Genomic DNA, 26,623 nt, shown 5'->3' on the forward strand with positions numbered 1-26,623 from the left:
ACCATAACCTGGGTTGGGGATATAGCTCAGTTGGTAGAGTGCTTGCCTTGCAAGCACAAGGCCCTGGGTTCAAATCCCCAGCACCGCAAAAAAAAAAAAAAAAAAAAAAAAAAAAAAAAGTTACCATAACCTTATGAAAATAGGTAGAAAGTAGATGTCAAGTATGCCAGCTGAAGAGCTGAAGTAGCTGAACTAAATGAATATTAAACCCAAATCCTGGGACTGAGGATGTAGGTTAGTGGTATATCAGCTGCTTAGCACACACAAAGCCTAGGTTCAATCCTTGGCACCAAAAGTAAAGGCCAAAACAAACATGTCACCCCAGAATTTTAACTTACGTAGATTTACATATTTCATTTGCTTATCAGGAGATCCTTTATGAGAATGAAAGCACCCCACATAGATGCTGTTTTTCATTGTTCTGATTCACACCTTCATTTGTTCCTAACACTAGCTCAACATGCTGAAGACATCTACTTCCTATCACCTTCCCATCCACTTACTTTACTTGACCTCTATCAGCTTCCTTGTGGTTTCTCAGATGTGCCAGGGGTATTCCTGCTCAATCAGGGCTCTCACACTCACTGTTCCTCTTGCCTGTGGCATTCTTTCCCCTGAGGGATAGCTCACTCTCGACTCCTTTAGATGCTTAATGTTACCTACCTAGTAGCCTCCCACCCTTATTTCTCTATTATCTAATGAAGCAACAAATGAACATGTGTATATGCCCACACACATAGCATAAATAAATTCTGCCACAAGTTACCTTCCACAGAATAGACTTTGCTTCACTTACTACAAAATGCCTACTGTGCTTGGTGCTGACCCATTTGGTGAATAAATGCACTATGAAGTATTTCCATTAAGGATACTTCAGAACAGTGAAGTCCCAAATTCACCTTTCAGTGATTTATGCACACAATGACCACGGAACATCTCTATGCCTCCACCTACGCAGAGGCCTATGAAGTTACCACCTTCTAGCTTGGGGCCAAGAGTGGGATCCCCAGTGGAGCACAGTGGCACACACCTACAATCCTAACTACTTGGGAGGTTGAGGCAGAAAGATCACAAGTTCAAGGTTAGCCTGGGCAATTTAGCAACACCTTGTGTCAAAGTAAAAGGGTTGGGGTGTAGCTTAGTGGCAGAGTGAACATTCAATCCAAAGTACAGCTATATATATAAAAAAAAAAAAAAAAAAAAAAAAAAAAAAGGGAACCCCTAACAAAGGTCTTAGTGCTTACCCTTTGGAAAAGGAATTTGTTGCTAGAATTTCAAGAATATAAGAAAAACACCCTTAGAATTTTTAATCAGTAGGACATATTCTTTGGCAGGTAGACCACAACATTACACATTTATGTCACCTGACACAAACAAGACTAGTGGTTTTCTAGGTAGAGCCTTAATCCACTCACCAGAACATCTGTCAGGTAGTCCACACTGTAATTTTCGCCATGTTTCCGTGCTTTCCCATTGATAGAGAGGGTGTAATTATAATATTTAGAATTCTTTTCCTATTTAAAAGGGGAAAGTAAAATTTGGTATGAGGTCAACACAAAATGAAGAACTAAACCTATGTTGGGCTAAACTGTACTATTTAAAAAAGCAATAAGACAAAAAAAGGGAATTACTCATGTAAATATTTAATTGATTTTTCTGACAAGGGTTTTATCAAAGACTAGCATGGTTTCAATAATTTGTTCTACTTTAAAAGTCAAAAGCGGACCAGGAAGAACAGCAAACTACATTGCTAAACCCTCTGTAATGCAAGAAAAACATCCCAGAATGGAGTGACTCACCAGTCAACAGACTTTTTTAAGGAGACAAAACAATTAAGCAGAAGCAGAAAAAGTTATGTTGGTATCAGGGTTAAATTAGAGAGTAAGTATTTTGAATCAGGAGGGCTGTGTGTAATTGGCACTGACTTTAATAATCACTTACCAAAGCATACCAATAGCTCCAGCCCAGAGGGACATGTTCTAGTCCACCTGCATCTGGAGCTCCATACTGAAAAGACAGACAAGTAAGACATTAGAACTCCTCAGACATGACCAGACCATAAAGAACCTGAAATTTTGAATCTTTTTAGACAGTGCCTGACACAGAATAGGTGCTCAATTTCCCTCAACACACAGACTAATAAAAAAGTGAAGAACTCTATAATCCTAGGAACTTCTTAAGCTAAAATGGCAAACCATAGCCAGTGGGCCAAATATGGCCTCCCAACTGTTTTGTATGGTTAAAACACTAAAATTTTTTAACCATTTAAAAGTTTAACTATCAAAAGGAAAATATTTTGCGAAATGCGACAGTTACAGGAAATTCAAATTTCAGTGACAGACTTTTATTTGAACACAGCCATGCTCATTTGCTTATGTAGTATCTACGGCTGCATTCTTGCTACAGTGGCGGCACAGCAGGCAAGCTGCCAACAGAGAAGTGTGGCCTGCAGAGCCTAAAACCTGTACTATATAGTCCGCTACAGAAAAAGTCCATGTAGCCTACCCTACATGACCTATTCAGGAGTACTGAGCCACGATGGCACAGAATGAATGGTCCAACTGACTCGGTGGCTAATAACAGCAAAAAGAATTAGACTGAGCTATCTTGTCTATTACCTCAGTTGCCCTGATGAAATCTACTTTTGGAGCACATCTTATCTGATGAGATGAATAAGTGAAGAGACCATAGACCATTCCCACCTTATTTCAACAGGTTTTAAAAAAATTTTTTTGTAGTTGTACATCATACCTTTATTTTTCTTATGAGGTGCTAAGGATGGAACTCAGTGCCTCACATGTGATAGGCAAGCACTCTGCCACTGAGCTACAGTTCCAGTCCCTCAATAAGTTTTAAAACTGCCTATTTAAGGCAGAATTCCTGAGAACTATCTCTCTGTACCAAAAAGCTTTCTCCTAATTTCATATACTCAGATGACCTGCAATATTCAAAGAAGCATATATTCCCTTTATGACACACACCAACACCATAACTGAGTATCACACCACATTTCCTATTTCTCAATTCTTTCAAACTGATTTTTTCCTTTAAACCCGCAAGACTGCAGATCCCCCTAACTACTGGGGAGAAGAAGCAAACTAGCAGAAAATTCAGGACAGATATTTAAGACCTCTAGCAACCACAGATAAAGTATAAGAAAACGTACATCTTTTCTTTGTTCTGCATTCCTAAGCTAACTCTGAAAGCTAACCCCAAATATCACCAATTACACTATTTTTTTTTTTTTTTTTTTGTGGTGCTGGGGATTGAACCCAGAGCCTTGTACTTGCAAGGCAAGCACTCTACCAACTGAGCTATAGCCTCAGCCCCCAAGTACACTATTTTAAGCCTGGTCTTTGACTAAAAGCTAAGGCCAATGTAGTAGACCTGAGGCCACGAAACCTGGTCCCAACAGGTCACAATGAGGTATCACTCTATACAGGCCTGAGGCCAGCACACCAACCACTCAGTCATTATAATGGTCTGACTGCCCCAGATTCTGGGTACTTTCCCTTTATTACGGTCTCTCCACAATCTGTTCTCACTTCTCAGGTTGGAAGTATTCAACTGTTATAATTCGGAAAAGATTTTAAGAAATGTGAGGAAAAAAACCTAAAAGGAAAAAAATTCTTCATTCTGATCCTAATAAAGGGGAAATGGAAAGAAAAGATACAGCCACACAACAAGCAGAAGTCCTGCGGAAAAGGGAAGATGCAACCGACAATGGCAGTCTTAGGACAATTTTAAAATAAATGCTTCTAGGATTATTTAAAGGAAGAGAAATTACAGTACCCGAAACATGTACACAGGTTCCTGAATTCCATGGGCAGATGAGGAAAAAACAACACACACCCCAACCCTGTAACATGACTTGAATTGACACTATTGAAAAAATAGAAATTATTGCAAATATCAATTAACACTGAAAAAGCTGTTAGAAGGGGGGAAAAAAAGAACAGGCTATTCAACATACCTCATTTAAATATTTCCCTGCAAAAAAGGTTTGATAACCACACATTGATCTGAGGATTGCTGGAAACGTATTTGGTTCTTGGATCTTCTGCCAAGACTTGCTACTACAGTTTCCCTCTAGAGTGTTGTTAACGACGTGATGATTATGTGGGTACTTCCCTGTCAGGATACTGGCTCTGCTGGGGCAGCACAGAGCACTTGGCACATACTGCAAATAGAAGCAAAACACAGTTAAACAAGAATGATGAAGTTTTCATCACTTCTAAAGACAATAAAAGGAAGCTTCTCAATACTCAACTTCAAAATTTTAATTTCTCATGGAACAGAGATTTTCTTTACATATGATGTACAGTGGAGCCGCTTTAAGTCACATAATGCAGACACCAAAACAGGTAAGACAAACCAAGAGAATTTATTTTTCATTTGGTTTCTGTCTGAAGAATAAGAGTAATTCTCATCTTGTCTGCCAAAGAAATAATATTCATATGCAAGGAACACTACTTGGCAAGAGTAAGGTCTTAACCAAAGACAAAGAAGGCTACTGGAATCTTAGCTGAGCAGAGGTTCCTTTTCAGGTTCATCTGTAGCTTTACACATTTCTTCTAACACTTTCCACACTGGATTCCCCCTACCTGTCTTATGTTTCCTGATCTACTATCAACAACCTTTTTCCTTTCTGCCCAATAAACCACTTTATTGAAGTTAAAACTAACACCAGCAGGAAAGGGATGATCAAATATATTCATGCCGACATTGGATACTGTTCCTTTTAAATAATTAGTTTTTTTGGGGTTTTTTTTTTTTTTTTTGGCTTTTCAAGTTGGATTTAGCTTTGTGATGAGGATTAAACCAGGACCCTGCACATGCTAAGCATGTGCTTTGCCACTGGGTTTCACCCCCAGCCCAGACTGGCATTTTTAAAATACTGCTGAGGAAGAGTGTTATCTACATGCACAGTGACCAATTGTCTATGTGAAGAGTTAGTTTATGTGCTTTGCTCATTTTTTCCTCCTGGACTTTGGCCTCTTGTAACTTAAGATTTGCAGTAAACAAAGATTTAGTCACATTACAAATACTTCCCTTTTTTATTTTGCTCTTAATTTGACTTCTGTAATTTTAACAGTGGCAATTCTTAATTCTTTCCCTTTATGTTTTCTGACCTATTTTATGGTCATTATCACACTGCTTACTGTATCTCCAAATCACATTTTAATGTATGGTAAATTTCTTCCTCAAAAAACCAAAACAAAACAAAATAAAAAAAAACCTCCAAGAGTATAACTCAGTGGTGGGGTGAGAGCTTGGCAAGCACAAGACTGTGGGTTCAATCCCCAGTATCAAAAATAAAATAGCTTTATTGTTATTACCTATTTATCATTCCAGATAATTACATGTGTTATTACTGGGTATCAAATACACGGTCTTGCACATGCTAGGCAAGTGCTCTACCACTAAGTTATACTCCCAGCCTTCCAGATAACTTTTGGAATCATTTGAGTCTAGAAAAAGTCTTGTGGAGATTCTGATTAGAACAAATTTAAGTGTCTTACCACAGAAAATGTTGTATATATCTATGTAAGTATTTTTATCTTTTGTTAAGTACTATGACTTTATATAGGTCTTAAACCATTCTGGACATCACCAGATTATTCCTAGAGTGTTTATATTTTACTGCTATTATGAATAAGATCTCTTCTACTTCTCTAACTCATTTTTAACTCTTTTTTTTTTTTTTTTTTGCGGTGCTGGGGATCGAACCCAGGGTCTTGTACTTGCAAGGCAAGCACTCTACCAACTGAGCTATCTCCCCAGCCCCCTTCTACTTCTCTAACTCATACAGAAGAAAAGTTATTTTTACTTTTTCATTTCCACCTTACTGAATTCTATTAATTTACCAAGTTTTCTTGCCAGGTTTAGTGGTGTACACCTGTAATCCCCAGCTGCTCAGGAGGATCACAAATTGAAGGCCAGCCTGGGCAACTTAATGAGACCCTGTGTCAAAAAATAAAAGGCTTAGAATGTAGCTCAGTGCTTTGGTTAGCATGAATGAGATCCTGGGTTTAATCCCCAGCACCACACACAATAATTTCAAACAATTCTGTTTTCTAGGTCAAAAATACAAGAGTGGAAATATTTTTGACTTCTAATAGTTCAAATTTATTTCAATCTAGACTTATGATGGTGACTAGACAGTCCAGAACATAAAATATTATTGTCTTTGTCTCATTCTAAACAATGTCCTAAGTTTCTCACCTTTAGTATTAAGTGTGCTAGTTATTTGAAATATGCATCGTTGTAAGGATATATTCTAACAATTTAAGGTTACCAGGAAAGGATGCTAAAATTTCAGAGAGCTTTCAAATATCAAGATTAACTTTCCTGGGACTAGGCTGTGGCTCAGTGGTAGAGTGCTTGCCTAGCGTGTGTGAGGCACTGTGTTCAATCCTCAGCACCACATAAAAATAAAGGTATTGTGTTAGTCTACAACAGCAACAACAAAAAAAGGATTAACTTTCCTTCTTTCAACTACTGATATCATGTAGACAGACAATGGAAAACCCAACATCATGTAGCTTTACATGCACTGACTCACTGAACAATAATCCTAAGATAGATTTTGGTTAACTATTTACAAATGGGGAAACCAAGAACCAGAGGTTAAATAACTCACCCAAGGTTACAGAGGTACATAAATGAACAGGTATTCAAAACTAGGCAGTCTGGTTCTAGAATCTATGCTCTCTTAGGTCTAATACTGTTACACTGTGCAGATTTCCTGGTATTAAGCAATCCTTCCATTCCTAGACTACCACTTACTGGGTTATATGTATGGCTCCTAAATTCGAATTGGTAGCATTTTATTTTGGATCTTTGCATCTGTACTTTTTTAAATTTCTATTTTATTAATTTTTAAATCTATTATTAGTTATACACAGCAATAGAATGTATTTTGATATTATATATGTGAAGCATAACTTTTAGTGTATTTATATTGTGTATAAATATACATGTTTTTAGGTGCTATTATCTTTGTCAGGTTTGACCATCAGTTAATTGGGTTTAACCATAGAATAGGTAACATAGTATAAACATCACTTGCTTCTATCAATCCATTTTCAAATCTAAGGCTGAGGTTTTAGATAAAATTCTCTGATTCTGAGTTGTAGCACAGACTGGCTTAGCAAATACCTACAACTGATCTTCAATTGACAGGAAGTAATAATTCAATTAAAATCTATATAACATTATATATATAAAGTCCTTCCTTCAGCTCAGACATTTAACTATAAAAAATTCTTCACAGTCTACACCAGACTTCCAGAAGAGTATTTCTTCTTATAAACACAAAATCTAACAAAATTAGTTTCGAAACTTACAGCACTGGAGAAAGTCATTCCCATCTCTCCAATGAGGGCCTTGGTTTTCTTTAGTGGTGTCTGTAAAGTAAGTTATTATACATTAAACATTTCTTCTGATAAAACACCCAGACCAAAACTTGTGACTTTTTACATATTTTTTTATTCCCAATTGTCAGCTTTGTCACTAAGCAATAGCCAAGGGTTGTATAATTCTGGAGATATACCAGAGTCTACAGTTGGCAATAGTTGTTTAGTACCCTGTGCAAAAGTGCAGGGGTCTGCAACACAAGCAGGAAGGGAACGCTCACAGCTGAAGACATTATTCCAGTGATGCTGATTTTAATGTAATACAATTTTGGCGTCCTTCCCTTATTTGCTACTAGTCACCTTAGAAGGCAGAGAGTGCTGGCCTATCTCCATGAATTCATCTTTAGAATTAGAATATTAAAAATGATATGAAAGTTACCACCCACCCTTTAAAAGAGAAACAACAATTAGATTCTGACAAACAAGGCTTTGATTGGGGGATGGCCTCAAATCTCAGTGGTGGAGCCCAGACACACACTGTTCAATTTCCAGCTCACCACCTGAAGGTGACCAGACAAGTCACCACCTGAACCAGGTAGCAGGCAGATTTAACAGAGCCTTATCAGGTACAAAGTTAGTCAAAAATTGCTTTGTTTATATCCTGACTTTTCATCTTTTGTTCAAAATCTAAGATTCTGACAACTGCTGAGAAAAATTAACTTCATCCTAGAGTGATAACAGTATGAAATAATTTAAATACAATTAAAAGGAACACTAATCATCTTTATTCACTTTCCAGAGCAAAAAGCACCATCAAAGAGGCTCTGTTAGTTGTAATACAAGGCAGTTTATGATGTTTCTAAAATACCTTTGAAACCTAAGACCACACCAAATGCACTGGTAAGTTATTTTGTGTATTAATTTCCTAAAGATTGATACTCCAAATATACAACTAGACTCATAAAAGGCTCATTTTCAACAATGTATAAATAGCTTTTCCCCATTGTTTTATATTGATAAAAGAAAACCTAAGGAACTATAAGGTCAAAAGAATGAGAATTCCAATTTAAGATAAGCTTTGATAATTTCAAGAGTAGATCCTTAACAGGATCACAAGAAACACTAGCAGCACAGGTCTGTGCTAACCTTCAGAGGCAACGTTACCAGTTCTCAAAATATCACCAGAAAAGATATTTTTCCAGAAGAGAAGAGTGAACTGAACAAAACACCGGCTTGACAAAGAATCCAAGTTATCATGAGGACACTGGGAGAGAAAATGATAATGTGGGGAAAACAACTGAGTTGATTGAGACGTGTCAAACTGTCCAATATGCAAAAGTACTTGAACAAAGTTTTACTTGGTTTTAAGACTGTACTGTGTGACCATAACACACTTATTATACACTTAATGTGTGCCAGGCATTGATCTAGGCAATGGTGGAAAAAAGAATGTCCCTGACTTCATGATACTCATGGGGACCGAGACATTTAACCATTTCAGGTAGTCATAAGTGCATTGATCAGAATAAGACAGCATGATGTGACTGGAGCTGGTAGAAAGGGGGAACTACTTCAGATGGGTGATCACGAAAGGCCTCTTTCAGGAGGGAATTTGCTGCTGAGAGATCTTCATACAAAGATCAGAGAGGACGCCTCTGGGCTGAGGAAATAACAGCCCAAGAGGTACAGGGGAAAGAGGTAAGACAAGGTCAGAGGGGCAGGCAGAAGCCAGAGGATGAAGCAGGACTACATAGGTATTTTGATTATAAGTCTAAAAAATTTATATTCCTAACTGTAGTCCTTATTCTACTAATGATAGTGTAAGTGATAACCATAACGTGAGCTTAACGGAACAAGTCCCAGGCAAGAAACCACACTGTACTGAAAATGTGTATCCCTGCTAATTCAAATGGATAGGGGCTGATCGGGTGAAGGTCATAATGTCATTAAGAAGTGACCAATTAGGACTGGGGTTATAACTCAGTGTCACGGAGTGCTTGCCTAGCATGTATGAGGCACTGGGTTTGAGTTTCAGCAACACATATAAACGAATAAATGTCCACTGACAACTACAGGAAAAAAAAAAAAAAGAAAAGAAAAGCAGCAGCCAATCTTATGTTTTCATGAGTAAATGTGTTACTCATCCCAAGCCAAATCCCTTTTATAAAAGTCCTAAGGAATCATTTACTTTCCAGGTCCCATGGATAGTTGCTTTGAAAGTTTTGATATTCAGATAATTCTATGGCTAGCTTTTAATTTTTATTTCTTATTGATTGTACACAAATAGGGTCCAACTTTCATTTCTCTGGTTGTACACAATGTAGAGGCCCATCATTTGTATAATCATACATGAACATAGGGTAAAGATATTTGTTTCATTCCATTATATTTTCTTCCACCCGCCCCCACCCCACCCCTCATTTCCCTCTACATAATCCAACATTCCTCCATTCTTCCCTTACACTCCTCACCTCCCCCACCTGTTATGTATCATCATCTACTTATCAGAAAAAACATTCAGCCTTTGGTATTTTGGGATTGGCTTATTTCACTTAGCATGATATTCTCCAATTCCATCCATTTACCTGCAAATGCCGTAACCATATTCTTCTTTAAGGCTGAGTAATATTCCATTGTGTATACATACCAATTTCTTTATCCATTCATCTATTGACAGACATCTAGGTTGGTTCCACAATCTAGTTATTGTGAATTGAGTGACCATAGATATTGATATGACTGCATCACTATAGTATGCTGACTTTAAGTTCTTTGGGTCAAATGCCAACTTTTTTTTTTTTTTTTTTGGTACTGGGGACTGAATTCTGAGGTGTTTAACCACTGAGCCATATCTCCAGTCTTTTTTTTTTTTTTTTTTTTTTTTAATAATTTAGGGATAGAGTCTCACTGAGTTGCTTAGGGCCTTGCTAAGTTGCTGAGGTTGGCTTTGAACTCACAATCCTCTGGCCTCAGTCTCCAGAGCCACTGGAATTACAGGCATGTGCCACCAGGCCTGGTTAACTTTTAACAATGAAAATTATTTTGATTTAAGTAAAGCAATGGCTTGTATTTATTCTTTTCCTACATGTCCCCATGACTTCTTTCCTGGTTTCCTTGAGATTTTATCCAAATGTCACTTTTTCCTACAGTGAATGATTTTTAAAAAGAGCAGCTTGTGCTTCTGAGAAGAACAGTGTGTCCCATAGCACCATATGATGTTTAAGTACAATCAAGAAATGAAAAAGAACAGTTCCCTAGGAAAAACAGTAAAAGCAAAGTCCCACCTGGAACAAATATAGTGAAATGTCAAGGATGAAGCAGGACTCAAAAGCTGCATAGGCTATCGAGATGATTGAAAGAATTTCACCTTAAACCAAAATCATACCAAGTATTACAATTCTTCAACCTGAGTTGTCTGCAGGGTTGACTACTGTTTATTTTGTGAACCAAGGCAGTAATTTGTAATCTTTTTTGGATTAGAGGACTCCCTCTCTGCACAAAAACAAAGCTATTATACATGAAGATTTATATATATATTCAGAAATTCACTGGTATTCCTGAATGTCACCTGAAAAATCTTTATGGTAGAAGTGACTATGCCGGTATGGGTTTGTGAAAAGACATCTCACATCAGAATTATCACAGTATTGTAGGAGGAAAAAACATGGTGGTCAGGGATCATAAAATACCCAAGCTTTGGCCCTTACAAGTTAAATGAACCTTGGCCAAATTATTTGACCACGTGTAAATTTTCATTTCCTTTTCTTTAAAGACAATTATCTACAGCAGTAGATTCCTGTGATGATTGAAACAGAATTACGAAATACCTCACATTCTGCTGATTCCAAGTAGGTCCTCAAATGCTGTCTTTATCCTAGCTCTTCCCCTTGGAAGCCCTGTTTGATACTTAGCAGAATATTCTGGAAAAGGCTACAAGAAAAGTCAGAATTCTCGGAAGAGTTGGGGGCATTAAGTTGGACTTGTGCTCTTCACTCAATTTTGGCTCCTTTCCCCAGTCTGAACACCTATAAAAAAGACTCTGCTACTAGGTTAAAGAAGCAAATAGGATTAACATACTAACAGGAAGAGATCACAAATATATCAACAACTGTGGTCAATGAGAATCAAAGAAACTGAATTCTGAACACCTTCGAAGTAATGAATTTTGTTTTGACATATGAAAGCATGACCTTCTACTTAAGTACTTTAGTCACTGAGAGCTTGTTTTTCTAGACAAAACGTTCTTGAAGGACAAACTTATAAGAGTTTTGTGAGCAGGAGGATAAGTATAGTATTTGGAATGGGAGTAAAACCAAAGTAAAAGAAGGGAAACAAAATTAAGACTCTTGGTATCAATATGGTTGGGGAGAAACTAAAAGGCAATGAGGTATGTGTGGGAGGAAGAAGTGTGGATTTGAAATACAAGTATATTAAACAGACTAGAAAAGACATACTGTTGAGCACATTCTGAGTGTATCTCACTTCACAACTCAAATACATGTACATATGGATATGCTTACCATTATCATGTGTAAAACACCATTTCCATTCTACTATTCCAAAAAATGTTAGTAGCTACTCACTAAACTGACTTCACAACTCACTCATTTGAAGAACACTGAGCTAGGATGTTACTACACAGGAAAAGTTATCAACTTCTTGTCTGGAGAGTTTTCATTGTTTCAGCATTTAGCTGAAAGCAAAAAGAGAACTGAAAGGAATAAAGTAATGAAGCTGTTTCTCCTTTTATTTTATTTTTTTTAAAGATGAGAGGAAGGATGGACCAAGTATCAGAGTGCCAGTCAGTTATGTCTTGAGGCAACAGTTTGCTTCTGTGCCTTGGGTCAGCCCCATTTCTGACATTATAAGGGGGTTGGGATAAATGTTGATAAAAGTCATAAATTTCAAACCTCTTAAGATACAGGGGCAACTCTCTCTAGGAGACAAAATGAAGTTTGGTGCCCAGGGCAGTGGTGCATGCCTATAATCCCAGCTACTCGGAAGGCTGAGACAGGAAGACCTCAAGTTCTAGGTTGCTTGGGCAATTTAGCGAGATCCTGTCTCAAAGTAAAAAGGGGATGCAGCTCAATGGTAGAACGCAGAATGAGCCAGGCCCTGGGTTCCATCCCCAGTACCGCCCTCCCCCAACCCGCCCAGTCTCGTGACAGCACCTAATGCTTTAGCCAGGCGTTCCATTAGGCTAATTAAACTTTCTTGATCCTCTAGGGTCAAACAGTCTCAACAGTTCAACAGTCTACCTACCAGATTAGTTCATTTCATCAGCACTTATTTTATAGATATCAGGTACAGACCCTGTACACAGGCACAAATGCAGAGGTGACCTAGGTTCTTCCTAAAGGGGATTGAAATTATGGCCTCTAAGCCCCTTATCCAAAACAAAAGCAATCACGGTTGCGTGCTCCTTCCAGCACCTGGGCCTCACTGGTTCAACTTATCCTTAACTGAAGTCCACATGTTTATCTCGAGACGTGAACGCAAACTCCGCAGCAGTAAGGGCCAGAGTGGCAGCACTGTGGGGTGTGTGACATGTGCATCAAACCCGAAGAAGAAATAGTCCTGCGGCCCATCAAAGCTGCTGCTTGAGAAGGGCCTTGAGTAGCAAACCCAAACCGACCCAGTGTCACCGCAGCCAGTTTGGGGGGTGGGGTTAAGGAAAAAGGGCAAGAAGTCAGGGAGTCAGCCGGGGAGATGGAGGGGCGGGGCAGAAATGGAAGTTACCATGCCGCCGAGCACTTCGTCCTGGTCGTCGGTGAGGAGCAGCACCACATTGGGCCTCCGGGAGCCTGCTGCCACCCCCGAAGCTCCTAGGCAGCCGCTCAGTAGCAGTAGTAGCAGCAGCAGCGCTGGTCCACAGGCAGGCAAGTGGCGGGAGCTGCCCCGCGAGGGCCCACCTGGGGCCAGAGGCAGGAGCCGCATGGCGGACAGGGCTCCGGGGACACCCCGAGTCTGGGTGGAGACAAGTGCAGGTGACCGAAGGGCGAGAAGTCAACGAGCTGCAGGTAGGAAAGGCAGCACCGGGAAGGCCGGGGGCTGGGGTCAGGCGTTTTCTCCCCAGGCGCGATCACGTGAGGCGGAGACAAGGGGGCGGAGCACGCGCGGTCACGTGAGAGCGCATGTGGGCGGGGCCCGAGACGAAAGCGGCCGGATGGGAAAGTCCCGGCAGCGTCTCGACAGGGGCCGAGACCCTGGAGCAGAGGGAGGACTCGCTGGCCTGAGGCTGGGGCTGCGGATATGTTCTGGTAGGACCTGTTTGTGAGCGCTGGTTGAAAAGATTAAAATGAAGGGAAGAAAAGATGAAAAGGAGGGGAGAGGCAGCAAACACCGATTAAAAAAGGAAAAATGCACCTGCCATATATAATACGATCAGCTGGTGGACGAAGTCTAGGCTCTACCATATTTAATCCCCGAGTTAACGAGCATTTATTCAGTCGTTTTCAATTTTCTCTGCACCTTGTGAGGTAAGTCTTAATATTCTCATTTGAATCAGCTGGTAAAGAAGTCGGATGCTGTTCTACTTTCTTCTTCTGACATGGTGGTTTCAAGCACAATTTAGGGAATATGCTGGCCCTTTTATCCTAACGCATCGTGGTGGATTCTTGGAAGCCTCTGTAGAAGATGTTGGGGGATATATGCACATTGTACAAAACCAAAAATTCTGAAACGTGATCACCCAACAGTATTAAGTAATCTTTAGGGAAGGAGTTCCATGTAACTAGGAATTTATTTTTGTGGTGATTCTGGAACCACTTTACTGAAGCCTGTGAAAACCATTGTATCTGGTAAGGTAAGTTGTCAAGTTATATCCCCAACTCAATATTACAGAATCCATTCTCTTGCTAGTAAAAAAGTGTCTCTGAGATGGACCCAGACGAGAAAACTCTTAAACAGTGAAAGCACTGTTCTTAAAATAAAAATAATTGTAGGAATACTTTTCCTACAATGTGCGGCTCTGTGTTCACAACTATCCTTATGTATCCAACTGTAAGACTTTTTATGCAAAAGGAAATAATACCTCTTTTTTTCTTTTTTGGTAGTGGAATTGAACCCAGGGTCTCATGCATGCTAGGTAAGTGTTCTACCACTGAACTATAGCCCCAGACTTTTTTTTGCTGCTTTAATAAAGTAAATTATTGAAGGCAAAGAAGTTTGTAAAAAATGAAGTAGATTTCTGCTCTGCAATAGGAATTATGCCAAGAATCTAGTTGCAGCCTTAAGCTAGATAATTTAAAAAAAAAAAAAAAAACTGGTAGAGTAAATAACCCCTGTGAATTCAGGTTTCAAGACTCGCTGGAAGACTTTCTTGTCCCTCCCCGCCAAATGAACCTGATACCTCTAAATTAATGCCCAAAATATAAAATTGTTTTTGATTCAAGGTTAGATTGTGAACTCTTTTATCCTGCTGTATTGAGATGTAACAAATTATATATGTTTAAAGTGCACAACATGTTTTTATGTATGTATATGTTATGCAATGATTACTCTTCCTCATATTGGAAAAAATTGTTGTTACTATTTACCGGTCAGTGTCAGAATAATTTCTCTTGATTTTTATCACTCATTTTAATCAGCTTTTATATATTCCATTACTTTTTATCCCAATTTTATTTTAGTACTTTAATAAAATAAATTTAAAGATGACAAAAGAAAGTTTCTACTATTATATCCACATCAGGAGTCTGTAATGTTCCAAAATGTCTTTCTAAATTTTATCAACTATTCAAATAAAAATTTACATTCGTGTTTGTGTTTCTCTTCTGAGTTGTTAGTAATATATTTTTGAGTTCCTAAATTTTTTTTGAACCTAAGTTGTAAGACTTGAACAACTTCGTAATGGGAAGACGATTTCTTCATACTTAAATGAAGCACAAGTTGACATATATGTTTCAAATACTCCATATAGTAGTTGAACCTGAAAATAAAACACACAACTGTTAGAAAACAATGAAGTAGTTAATGACTTCAGATACTGGATGTGGGGGTGGTTTCTAACAAAATTAAGGGAATGAGCTGTGCGACTCCTGTTCTGTAAAATTGGTTTTAAAGAGCTGGCAGCCAGGTGCTAGGCACACACCTATAAGCCCAGTGACTTTGGAGTATGAAGCAAGAGGATCACAACTTCAAAGCCAGCCTCAGCAACTTAGCAAGACCCTGTCTCAAAATAAAAAATAAAAAAGGGCTGACTTAATGGTTAAGCACCCCTGGGTTCAATCACTGCTAAAAATAGCTCTCTTTTACTTTGTGTAAAAAGAGTCTCAATGTTTTCAGTTGACTAAAAGGTTAAAAATCACTCTTAGGTGTAATGTTTATTTTGTTTGTTTGTTTGTTTGTTTTTTGGTACTGAGGATTAAACCCAGAGGCATTTAACCACTGAGCCTCATCCCTGGTCATTTATATTTTTTCTAAGTTGCTTAGGGCCTTGCTAAACTGCTGAAGCTGGCTTTGAACTTTCAGTCCTCCTGCCTCAGCCTCTGGAGTTGCTGGGATTACAGGCATGCTCCACAGTGCCTGGACATTACGGCTTCCTACAAGAAGAGCAGTGCACAATAATTGCAACTGATCAGTGTTTGTCATGTCCAATATGGAATATATAATATTAGTTGGCATTTGGTTATGTATTTGATATCACTTTTAAAATGTATTTTCTCATTTCAATTTTTCATAAATCATTTTGGTAAGTCTTTTCGTTTTGACCTTTTTTTTCTTAAGAGCTTGGCAAAAATGGATAAAATCTATCAATTTTTTTAAATCTCCTGAAATTTGTATTATATGAATAATACTACTTTTAATTCTAAATTCCAAAGTGTAAATCTCTTTCACTTAAGCTTTTTTTAAAAATATTTTTTTAGTTGTCAATGGACCCCTATTTTACTTATTTATATGTGGTGCTAAGAACTGAACCCAGTGCCTCACAAATGCTAGGCAAATGCTTCATCACTGAGCCAAAACCCCAGCCCTCACTTAAATATTTAAGGACCTCATAATCTCTACTTCTGATCATGTTGGAATAGTGGTGCCAGACTAACTCTCTTAATACAACAACCAGAAAACAGGGCAGTGGGCTGAGGGCATAGTTGAGTGGTAGACTGCTTGCCTAGTATGCAGGATGCCCTGGATTCAATTCCCTGTACCACAAAAACAAAAGAATTGAAAACAGGGCAAAATATGTTTTTACACAAAGGATAACCATCAGTGCAGGACTGTGATCCTTGGGAAAGGAAACAGTTGCCCCAGTTTTTGGCCTAGAGGCACATTCTGAACCAGAAGCAGAAAAGGATCCAGGAAAAGCAAAGTTATTTTGCTAATAATGTTGAAGGGAGCAAGATCAAGGTGGAGGGAGGCTGGGGCAGATGGAAGTTGGCGGGAAGAGTTTCAAAGATGATGCTTTGTAGACTAAAAGCTCAGTAAATTTTTGCATAGATGTCGCACGCGTGTGTGTGCGCACGTGTGCGTGTATACTTGCCATTTTATTATTTTTTTCTAGTTGCTAAGGATCAAACCCAGAGCCTTGCCCATGCTAGGGAAGTACTCTATCTCTGAGTGACATCCACACCCTACCATAGATTTTTTTAAAATCCTTATTCAAAGTATTAAACAATTCCCTTTCAGATATGAAAAAAATTATTCCAGCAAAACAGGTGTATCTCCATTGAGCTTCCCTTTCTTGTTAAGTCAGTCAGTTGTCCAACCTGAGATGAGGATGAGTGGTGCTGCTGCTTTTATGTCCATACAAAACCTGTGACCACTGGTTCACCTGGACTTTGTTATAGCGTATAGTAGAGATTGTTTTCTAAGAAACTGTAGTGACAATTTTAAGTAAAGTGTGTTCAAATCAAATATTTACATGCTGATCAATTATTTGTTATAAAAAGACTAGAATGAAATACAGTAAGTAATTTTCAGTTGCTTTAAAAAAACAAGCCCAGGAAAGGAAAAGCTTATTGTACACATATATCCTTTATGTATACCAAAACTTCATTCAGGTATAATTTTAATTCAGAAGACTTAGATACAATGTTATTAAAGTGATAATTGACCCTAAGATTTATTCAAACTTAATATACAATAAGAAAGTGAACAAATCTGATATGCACACACACATAAACACACTTTTTTTTTTTTTTGGCAATATTGGGGATTGAACGCAGGTGCACTCTGCCACTGAGCTACTACAGTGCTAACCCTTTTTAATTTTAAGATAGTTCTCACCAAATTGCCCAGGTTGACCTCAAATGTGCCATTCTCCTGTTTCCTTAGTTACTGAAATTATAGGCATGGCCCACTGAACCTGGCCTGATATGATTTTAGTCTCTACTCATTGCTTGAAATCTTGGAGGAAACTGCCCTACAATCAATTACTAACTAAAAGTAATTCTTCATATGTTTAATATTGTACCAGTTTCTACCTACAATTCAACAATTCAAAAAAAATGGTATTTACATAACATTTTATCTATGTTCCTACTGAATTGCCATCTCATGCCAGAATTTCTTGACACTTTTAATATATTGCTTAAAATTGTGGTCAGATTAAGCAATATTGTTAAATTGTGTTTTAGTTGCCTGCAAACATCTGAAGCAGTTTTTTTAAAGAGGAAGAAAAAGTTACTTAAATGCAAAGCATTATCACATATATCCTTGTATGTTACAATTTGGGACCAAAAAGTAATGTTTGTTTAAAAAATTGTATTTGGGTGGCAGAAAGTGAATCTAAGTCAACAGTACTAGATATGCTGAAATTTATCTGTGAGTTTGGGATCTTTTAAAAGTAGTATTACTTAAGAAAAAAAAAAGTAGCTTTACTTCCAGAAGTATAATAAATAGAAAATAATAAAAACCAACAGTGTAGCTGGGTGTGGTGGCACACGCCTGTAATCCCAGTGACTTGGCAGACTGAGGCAGGAGAATTGCAAGTTCAAGGCCTCAGCAACTTAGTGAGACCCTGTCTCAAAAAAATAAAAAGAGCTGGGAATGTGGCTGAGTGGTTAAGTGCCCCGGGTTCAATCCATGGTACCAAATAAATAAATAAAAAATAAAAAACAAAAACAGCCAAACCAAAAACCCAACAGTGTAAATACAAGGTAATGTGTAACTCACATTTTGAACATCTGATTAAATTCAACTCTGAAAGTGTATATAACAAGTTATAGACTCTGTGACGCTTGATTTCCAAAACACCAAGGCAAAAGAGAAGTTCACCTCTTATTTAAGTGCCAACTGCAAACATCCGTACAATATCAAATAAAAAGTCAAGCAAATAAAATTACATAATGAGCAAATGCAAATCATGTGCTTTAACAGCTATAACCATTGGTAGTCTTCAGAGAAGATATGGCCTTCTGGGGTAGGCAATGATACTGTACTGTTTTGGAACAAAGGCCATTACACCATTTCCTGCCTTGAACTAGGAGGAAAATCTTTTATTGTGATGTAACTATCAGCAATTTTTTAAAAAACAAAAATAATAAGATGAAAAAAAGAAATGACTGTCTTCTTCCTCCTATATTTGAGGATTGAGTCTTACAAGATTCTGCTGACTGTTTTATTTCCATATAACCCCTGTTGTCTTCCTAAGTCTTATTGGACTCATCATTGCTGGGTCTGGTGGCCAGTGGGGGCTGGTCCTCTGTAACCTCCATTGTCCAAAGTGTCCTTTGACTGTGGATGGAAAGCTATTCAGCATGAGAAGATCTCCTCCTCTATGCTTGGATCTTCATTGTTAGTAGCTGCTTCTTGGGATGGAGAAGTGGTAGGGGAGGAATGGGGTGTTGCAGATGCTCCTCTGCTTTTCTCTATTTGGGGAAAGGAGAGTGGTACTGATTTGGGAAATAGAAGATATAGTTGGATTTTCTTGCATTAAAGCATCATATTTGAAGCAGAAACATCTGTTTTGCCTACAGTTTGACCTGGTGGAGCTGTTTGTAATACATCAGTGGACATGGCCAGCAGGAGCTCTAGCCTTCCAAGTGCCTGGATGCCCAGCCAGGGCAGGAGCTTTGTTTGTGTGGCCCCTTCATCTGGGGGCAGCAGCCATAACCTAGGTGTCCTCTTAAAACTGCTGAACACTTGAGATGTGCAATCAAAGAGTGATACACCATAAGGCAAGGCAAAGAATGACCAAGGTGATGTAAAGGAGATGATTCTCAGAGGGGTTGGAGATGCTGGAGATCCAAGCTACCAGAGAAGGGAAGGTCCTCCTTGATGATCAGGTACATTATGTGAAGCACCTGAAACTGTCACATTTAGTAGAAAGGCTGAACACTTCTTATCAAAATGTACTCCACATTTCAAATAACAAAGCTTGAATACAGCCTTCAAAAGGTGAAGTCAATCTGCAAGTAACTTGGTTTCCAGAACAATACCCAATGCTCTTTAAGGGAAAACCACACAATCTAGATATTCAGTAATGTGAAACTTACAATGCCCTACATTTGATTTTTAAAAAACCACAACAGAGGTTCCTAAGCAGGAAAATGTGACTCATAACCAGGAGAAAAAATTGCCAATAGAAAGATAAAAATGGCAGAGATGATGAAGTTAGCAAATCAGGATTCTAAAGCACCTATTACAATCATGTTCAAGGATTTAAAGGAAAATGTGAACCTAATGAGAAGCAGAATAATTTTTTTTTAATGGAACGGAATAGCACAATATCTGAAAAAAAAATTCATTGCATGAATTAACATGAGAAAGACCATATGGGTGAATGTGGTGGGGAGATAAGTCAACTTGAAGACACAGCAATAGAAAATACAAAAATAAAGCAAAGAGGAAAAAAAAAGATGAAAATAAAAATAAGCAAATCCTCTGTAACTTATGAGAAAAAATCATGTAGTCTACCAGTCATATAATTGGAATTCTGCAAGGAAGAAATAATTTTTAAAAGAAATAATAGTAAAGTGGCTAAATTTGGAGAAAACTCTGATCTCAGACCCAAGGAACCTAAGGAACTCCATGCAGAATAAGCCTTTAAAAAAAACATTTTATGAAAAACTTGCAGCTAATGTTCAATTTCATAATGAAAGACTAAATGTTATCTTTCTAGGCCAGAAGCAAAGAGATTTGTCCTCAACATTGTTATTCAACATTACATTGTAGGTATTATACCATAGGATCTTGGCATTTCAGTAGTAAGAGAAAGAAATGTTCACAAAGATCTGCAGGTGGATGCATCATGGTGAAAAATGTTGAAAGATAAAGGAGAAAATCTTAAAACAGCAAGAGAAATATAATTAAATAGTCACAGGAGAACTCTAATAAAAGTCAGCAGATTACTTCCCATTAAAAATAATGGAGGCCAGAATGCAGGAATAAAATACTCAATGTGCTTAAAAAAACCCTGGTAACCAAGAATGCTATATCCAATAAAATGAAGGTGAACTAAAAAAGTGCTCAGGTAAAAACAAATAATTTGTGGCTAACAGGGGTATCTTACAAGATATATGAAAAGAAGTTCCTTTGACTAAAAGTAAGTGGCCCCAACGGGGGGGGGGGACACTGGTAAAGATAATTATGCAAATATAAAATGATAAATGCTATTTCTCATACTGATAATTTTAAAAGCAATCTTAAATTCAATATGTCTATAAAACAAGTTTTCTCAAGAATATGAGTCATATTCTTGGGGCCTGCAGTATATAGAGATGTATTTGCCAACAACAGCAAAAAAAGATTAGTGGGATCAAAGCTGCATTGAAGTCAGAAAATGAGTGCAGATGGTAAATCAAATCCATAGGAAAAGGTGATGAAAGTCAGAAATAGTAAAGAGGTTACTATAACACAAACCATAAATGTATACTTTCTCTTCTTTTTTCTGTAGGCTGCTTTAGAATATATAAAATTGAATGAAATAATAGCAATATACTATAACATTTACATATATATAACAATAATACAATAAAAGTGTTGAAAATAGAGCCATTTAGGAAAAATGATTTTATATCTCACCAAAATTAAGTTAGTGTAAGTCTGAAGCTGTTTCTGTTAAGTTGGATATGTTAAGACTAGAGCAATCTCTAAGGACACAACTAAAATTTATTTTAAAAATTAAAATGTCAAAGTTCTTAGTGCAAAAAATTAGTAAAGAATAATAGAGGAACAAATATAGAAAAAATTTAAAATGGCAAATGAATCAACTACATCAATAGTAACTTTAAAATTTGAATGGATTAAACAATCAAATAAATGGCAGAGATTGTAAGAATAGACAAAAAACTAGATCTAACTATATGCTGTCTCTATAAGACACACTTTAGATTAAAAAGTACAATAATTTGAAAGTACAAGGTTGGAAAAATATATCATGCAATCAGCAAATAAGAAAGGTGGGGGTTGGGGAGATAGCTCAGTTGGTAGAGTGCTTGCCTCACATAGCACAAGGCCCTGGGTTTGATCCCCAGCACTGAAAAAAAAAAAAAAAAAAAAAAAGGTGGAATGGCTATGCTAATATCACACAAAACTGACTTTAAAAACAAACAATGTGGCCGGGGTTGTAGCTCAGTGGTAGAGCACTTGCCTAGCATATGTGAGGCACTGGGTGTGAACTTCAGCACCATATAAAAAAATAAAATAAAGGTATTGTGTCTATCTACTACTAAAAATATTTTTTAAAATGTTATTAGAGATAAAGCTAGACATTTTATATGGTAAAAAGGTCTATTCATCAGGAAAACATAACAATTGTAAACATTTATATACCTTAACTATATAGCATTAAAATTCATGAAGGAGAAATTGATGAAAATGAAGACTACAACAATAATAGTTGGAAACTTCAGTATCCCTCAATAGTGGATGGAATAACTAGGTAGAAGATCAAGGAAACAGAAGATGTGAACAACATTATGAAACAAGTAGACCTGGGAGCTGAGGGCAGGTAGTACAGCTCAGTGGTAAAGGATGTGAGCAAGGCAAAGAAAGAAAGACCTAGCAGGTATTTCTACCTAACAACAGCTGAATGCACCCTCTTCTCAAGTGTCCTTCAGATGTTCTCCAGGATGGACCATTTGCTAAGCCATAAAGCAAACCTTAATACATTTAAAGGGATAGAAAAAACAGGAAATGCATTCTCTGACCACTGTGAAATGAAATTAGAAATCAATAACAAGGACATTGGGAGAAAGTTATTTGAAAATAGCACATTCTTCAACGACCAATTGGGTAAAGAAGAAATCAAATGAGAAATTAGAAAATACTTTGAAATGAACAAATGTGAATACATAACATGTTAAAATTATGGGATGCAGTTAACAGCTTAGTAATTTATAACTGTAAGTGCCTATATTAAAAAAGAATGATTTCCAAGAATACAAGCAACAACAGGTGTTGGCGAGGATGTGGGGAGAAAGGTACACTCATACATTGCTGGTGGGGCTGCAAATTAGTGCAGCCACTCTGGAAAGCAGTGTGGAGACTCCTTAGAAAACTTGGAATGGAACCACCATTTGACCCAGCTATCCCACTTCTTGGCCTATACCCAAAGGACTTAAAATCAGCATATTACAGAGATACAGCCACATCAATGTTCATAGCTGCTCAGTTCAAAATAGCCAGATTGTGGAACCAACCTAGATGTCCTTCAATTGATGAATGGATAAAGAAACTGTGGTATATATATACAATGGAATATCACTCAGCCATAAAGAATGATAAAATTATGGCATTTGCAGGCAAATGGATGAAACTGGAGAATATCATGCTAAGTGAGATAAGCCAATCTCAAAAAACCAAAGGATGAATGATATCGCTAATAAGTGGATGATGACACATAATGGGGGGTGGGAGGGGTTAGAGTTAGGTTTAGGGAGGGGGGCAAGAATGGAGGAAGGAAGGACTGTATAGAGGGAAAAGAGGGGTGGGAGGGGTGGGAGGGAAGGGAAAAAATAACAGAATGAATCAAACAACATTACCCTATGTAAATTTATGATTACACAAATGGTATGCTTGTATGCCATGTACAAACAGAGAAACAACATGTATCTCATTTGTTTACAATAAAAAAAAGAATGATTTCATATCAATAATTTAATCTGCTACCTTAAGATACTAGAAAAAGAAGAGTAAACCTAAGGCAAGAAGAAGGAAGGAAATAAAAAGATTAGAACAGAAATTTATGAAACAAAAAATAGGAAATCAAAGTAAAAGAACAGTCTTCTTTGTGAAGATTGACAAAATTGGCAAATCACAGTGGTCCCAATCATATTTCCTATTATGGTCTAGATATTAAGTGTTCCCCAGAAGCTCATGTGTGAGACAATGCATGAGAGTTTAGAGATGAAATAATTGGGTAATGGGAACTTTAACCTAACCAGTGCATTAATCCTGTGATAGGGATTAACTGGGTGGTAACTGTAGGTGGGTTGATGGGGTGTACTTGGGGCTTTTTATTTTGTCCATTGTAAGGGGAGTTCTCTCTCTCTCTGCTTCTTGGTGGCCTTGTCCTAACCTGCCTTCATTTGCCACATTATCTCACCATGATGTTCTGCCTCATCTCGAGCCCTGAGGAATGGAGCCAGCCATCTGTGGACTGAGACCTCTGAAACCATGAGCCCCCAAATAAAGCTTTCCTCCTCTAATTGTTCTTGTCAGGTCTTTTGGTCACAGCAATGAAAAAGCCAACTAAAACAGAAATTGGTACCGAGAAGTGGGGTTGTTGCTGTGACTAACCTGACCATATGGTTCAGAAGCTTTTGGAGCTTTTTGGAATTTGTGGGGTTTTGAAAAGTTTAGAGATGCAAGCTGGAAAAGTTTTAGGTTGTTAAGAGTTATGGGGGCAGACACATGTGAGTGGTGGGAACATGAGGTTAAAAGAATAATTCTATGAAATGGGCCCACCGTGCTGACTCTCCATGCTTTCTTCTCCAAGAAGCAGTTTACTTGCAGCCCTGCCTGGTTCAGTGGACAGGATAAGTCACATTCCAAAACAAATGACATTGATAAGAGGAATCCAAGTTAACCTCAAGGGGGAGAACTTTGTGATCCTTTTCACAGACCAGATCTCAGAACTCAAAGAGATAGACTAATTCCTCCAAACCATAAACTCTATAAGAATGTATGGTAAAGAATCCACTTAGAACTGGTCAGCATGGGCCAAGATGACTTAGAGTTACCATAGCAGTGGGGACTTGAAAGTATTATGTCATCCTGTTGTCATTCAAAAGTCAAGAGGTGGACCTGGGTGGTACTCTCTGGAAACTTCTCTGGGATCCCCAATAAAACTGGAATGCAGAGGAGGCATGCTGTCTCTCTCTTCTCTGAGAGGACCCACTCTCTCCCTTGTGATTGTTCCCTTTTCCCATTCCTTCAGTAAACTTATGCCTTTTACTCTGCGACATGTCCAAAATCTTTGTGACTTGAATGATGTTAGGTAGAATTTGACCTAGGCAAGACCATTTTGAAATATCCTCCATCTTAGGACAGGAGTCACCTCAAGGTCACTCTGACTTAGCCTGATCTAAACCCCAGACAATATCCATCATCATTCAAAGAAACTCCAAACCCTCCAATCATCATTAGAAATGAAATTGTTAAATCTGGTATTGAAATCCTGAAAACAACTAGTTCTTTAAGAAGGTGACACCACAGGGACCCTTCACTGACAAACCCTAGCAATGGCCTAATTCTTCCCTCCCTCATTCCTCTGTATCTACCCTAGCCTATAAGCAGAAGATGGGTCCCAGTGGAGACTGTGTTTGTCCCGAATAAACCTGTGTTACTGTTGAACTGCCTGTCCTATTTCCTTCATTCCCTACTTTCCTTACATTTGCAAGAATCAGTGGCTTGAAGGGGAGCCTTTCTACTGCCTCAGTTTCCCAGAAGATCCCAGCCCTATAATACTATCAGGTCCCCTCCCACATCATGGGAGTTATGTCTCACTTATATAAATGCTACTCTGTTCACTTTTCCCTTTTGTTATTGTCCTTGGATTTTTATTCTTCAAAGCCCAGAAGGTTTGGTAAGACCTGCTGCCCATACAAACCCCATCTGCCAGAAGAAGTGGGGAATCTAGATTCATCTCAAAACTCCAGATGCAAGAGGAGTCTAATGGGCAATTCTGGTGGGAGCTCAGAAGATAACAAATGCCAATAGAACTGTAGGTAGTAAAAACTGGACTCTTGAGGTTTCAGAGAGAATGGAGGACTCTATTGGAAATTGAACTAGAGGCCTTTCATGTTATGTTCTGACCAAGAAGTTGTCTATATTTTGCCCATGTCCTGAGACTTTCTGTGAGGCTGAATTGAAAGGAGATGGACTTCTGTTATGGTTTGGATCTGAGATGTCCCCCAAAGCTCACATGTGAGACAATGCAGGAAGGTGCACAGGAGAAATAATTGAGTTGTAAGAGTCTTAACCCAATCAGTGAATTAATCCCTAATGGTATCAATTGAAGTGATAGGGTGTGGCTGGAGGAGGTGGGAATTGGGGCATGGCTATTTGGTGTATATTTGTATCTGGCAAGTGGCGTATTCCTCTCTGCTTCCTGATGATGTGAGCTACTTCCTGCTGCCACACTCTCCTGCCATGATGTTCTGCCTCACCTCGTGCCCCAATGGAATGCAATTGGCCTTCTGTGGACTAAGACCTCTGAAACTGTGAGCCCTCAAATAAACTTTTCCTCCTCTGTAATTGTGCTGGTCAGATCATTTAGTCACAGCAGTGAGAAAGCTGACTAAAACAACTTCTTAATCTTGCAAAAGAAATTTCTAAGTAGCATAGCATTCAGACAGTGACATGGATATTGCTGGCAATTTTTAGTCAAGTTTATTTTGATAATCAGGAGCAGAAAGCAGAGCTGAATGATTTGAAAACCTTGCAGTTTGGCCAGAAAACTGTATGTAAAGTTGGGGCTAAGGAATGTATGGTTGTTAAAGACATACGGTCACTAATGAAATGCCTAAGACTTTGCCCAGAGACAATAGGAAAGATGACTTGAGGGCATCTTAGGAATTGGCACAACCACACCCATATCAGCCCCAAGGGTGTAAAAGTAAAAATTCCTTGGAGACCAGTGTGCCACCCTACCTGCACAGGGGTGCCTAGGAAGTTGTTTCACCATGTTCAGCCACCCTGGCACTCAGAGGCTGTTGCAGCCATGTTCCTGGAGCCTTGGCTGCTGATCAAGATGGTGGCAGAACTTGGTGTCAACCATGTGGTGTTGGTTCTGCAGGATGGTACAAGGCTGGAGTTCGGGAGTCTTGGAGGCTTCCACCAAGATTTCAAAAAAAAGGCTTGGGAGGTCAAGCAAAGTG

General features: G+C 38.3%; 2 protein-coding genes across 2 annotated transcripts in view; one reads left to right on the plus strand and one right to left on the minus strand.

Moving 5' to 3' along the window:
- Gns (glucosamine (N-acetyl)-6-sulfatase) overlaps positions 1-13,443 on the minus strand; it is a 40,144-nt gene extending 26,701 nt beyond the window's left edge. Inside the window, exons 1-5 of the mRNA XM_047551076.1 lie at positions 13,098-13,443; positions 7,350-7,409; positions 3,974-4,180; positions 1,942-2,007; positions 1,416-1,514 (exon numbers count right to left, since the gene is read on the minus strand). Of these exons, the coding sequence (XP_047407032.1) occupies positions 1,416-1,514; positions 1,942-2,007; positions 3,974-4,180; positions 7,350-7,409; positions 13,098-13,295 (630 nt within the window). The 5' untranslated portion in view covers positions 13,296-13,443. The remainder of the gene's footprint in view (positions 1-1,415; positions 1,515-1,941; positions 2,008-3,973; positions 4,181-7,349; positions 7,410-13,097) is intronic.
- Positions 13,444-13,534: 91 nt separating this feature from the next.
- Tbc1d30 (TBC1 domain family member 30) overlaps positions 13,535-26,623 on the plus strand; it is a 102,578-nt gene continuing 89,489 nt past the window's right edge. Inside the window, exons 1-2 of the mRNA XM_047551546.1 lie at positions 13,535-13,837; positions 14,414-14,445. Of these exons, the coding sequence (XP_047407502.1) occupies positions 13,719-13,837; positions 14,414-14,445 (151 nt within the window). The 5' untranslated portion in view covers positions 13,535-13,718. The remainder of the gene's footprint in view (positions 13,838-14,413; positions 14,446-26,623) is intronic.

The sequence above is a fragment of the Sciurus carolinensis genome, chromosome 4 (genome assembly GCF_902686445.1).
Source record: "Sciurus carolinensis chromosome 4, mSciCar1.2, whole genome shotgun sequence".
Classification (NCBI taxonomy): domain Eukaryota; kingdom Metazoa; phylum Chordata; class Mammalia; order Rodentia; family Sciuridae; genus Sciurus; species Sciurus carolinensis.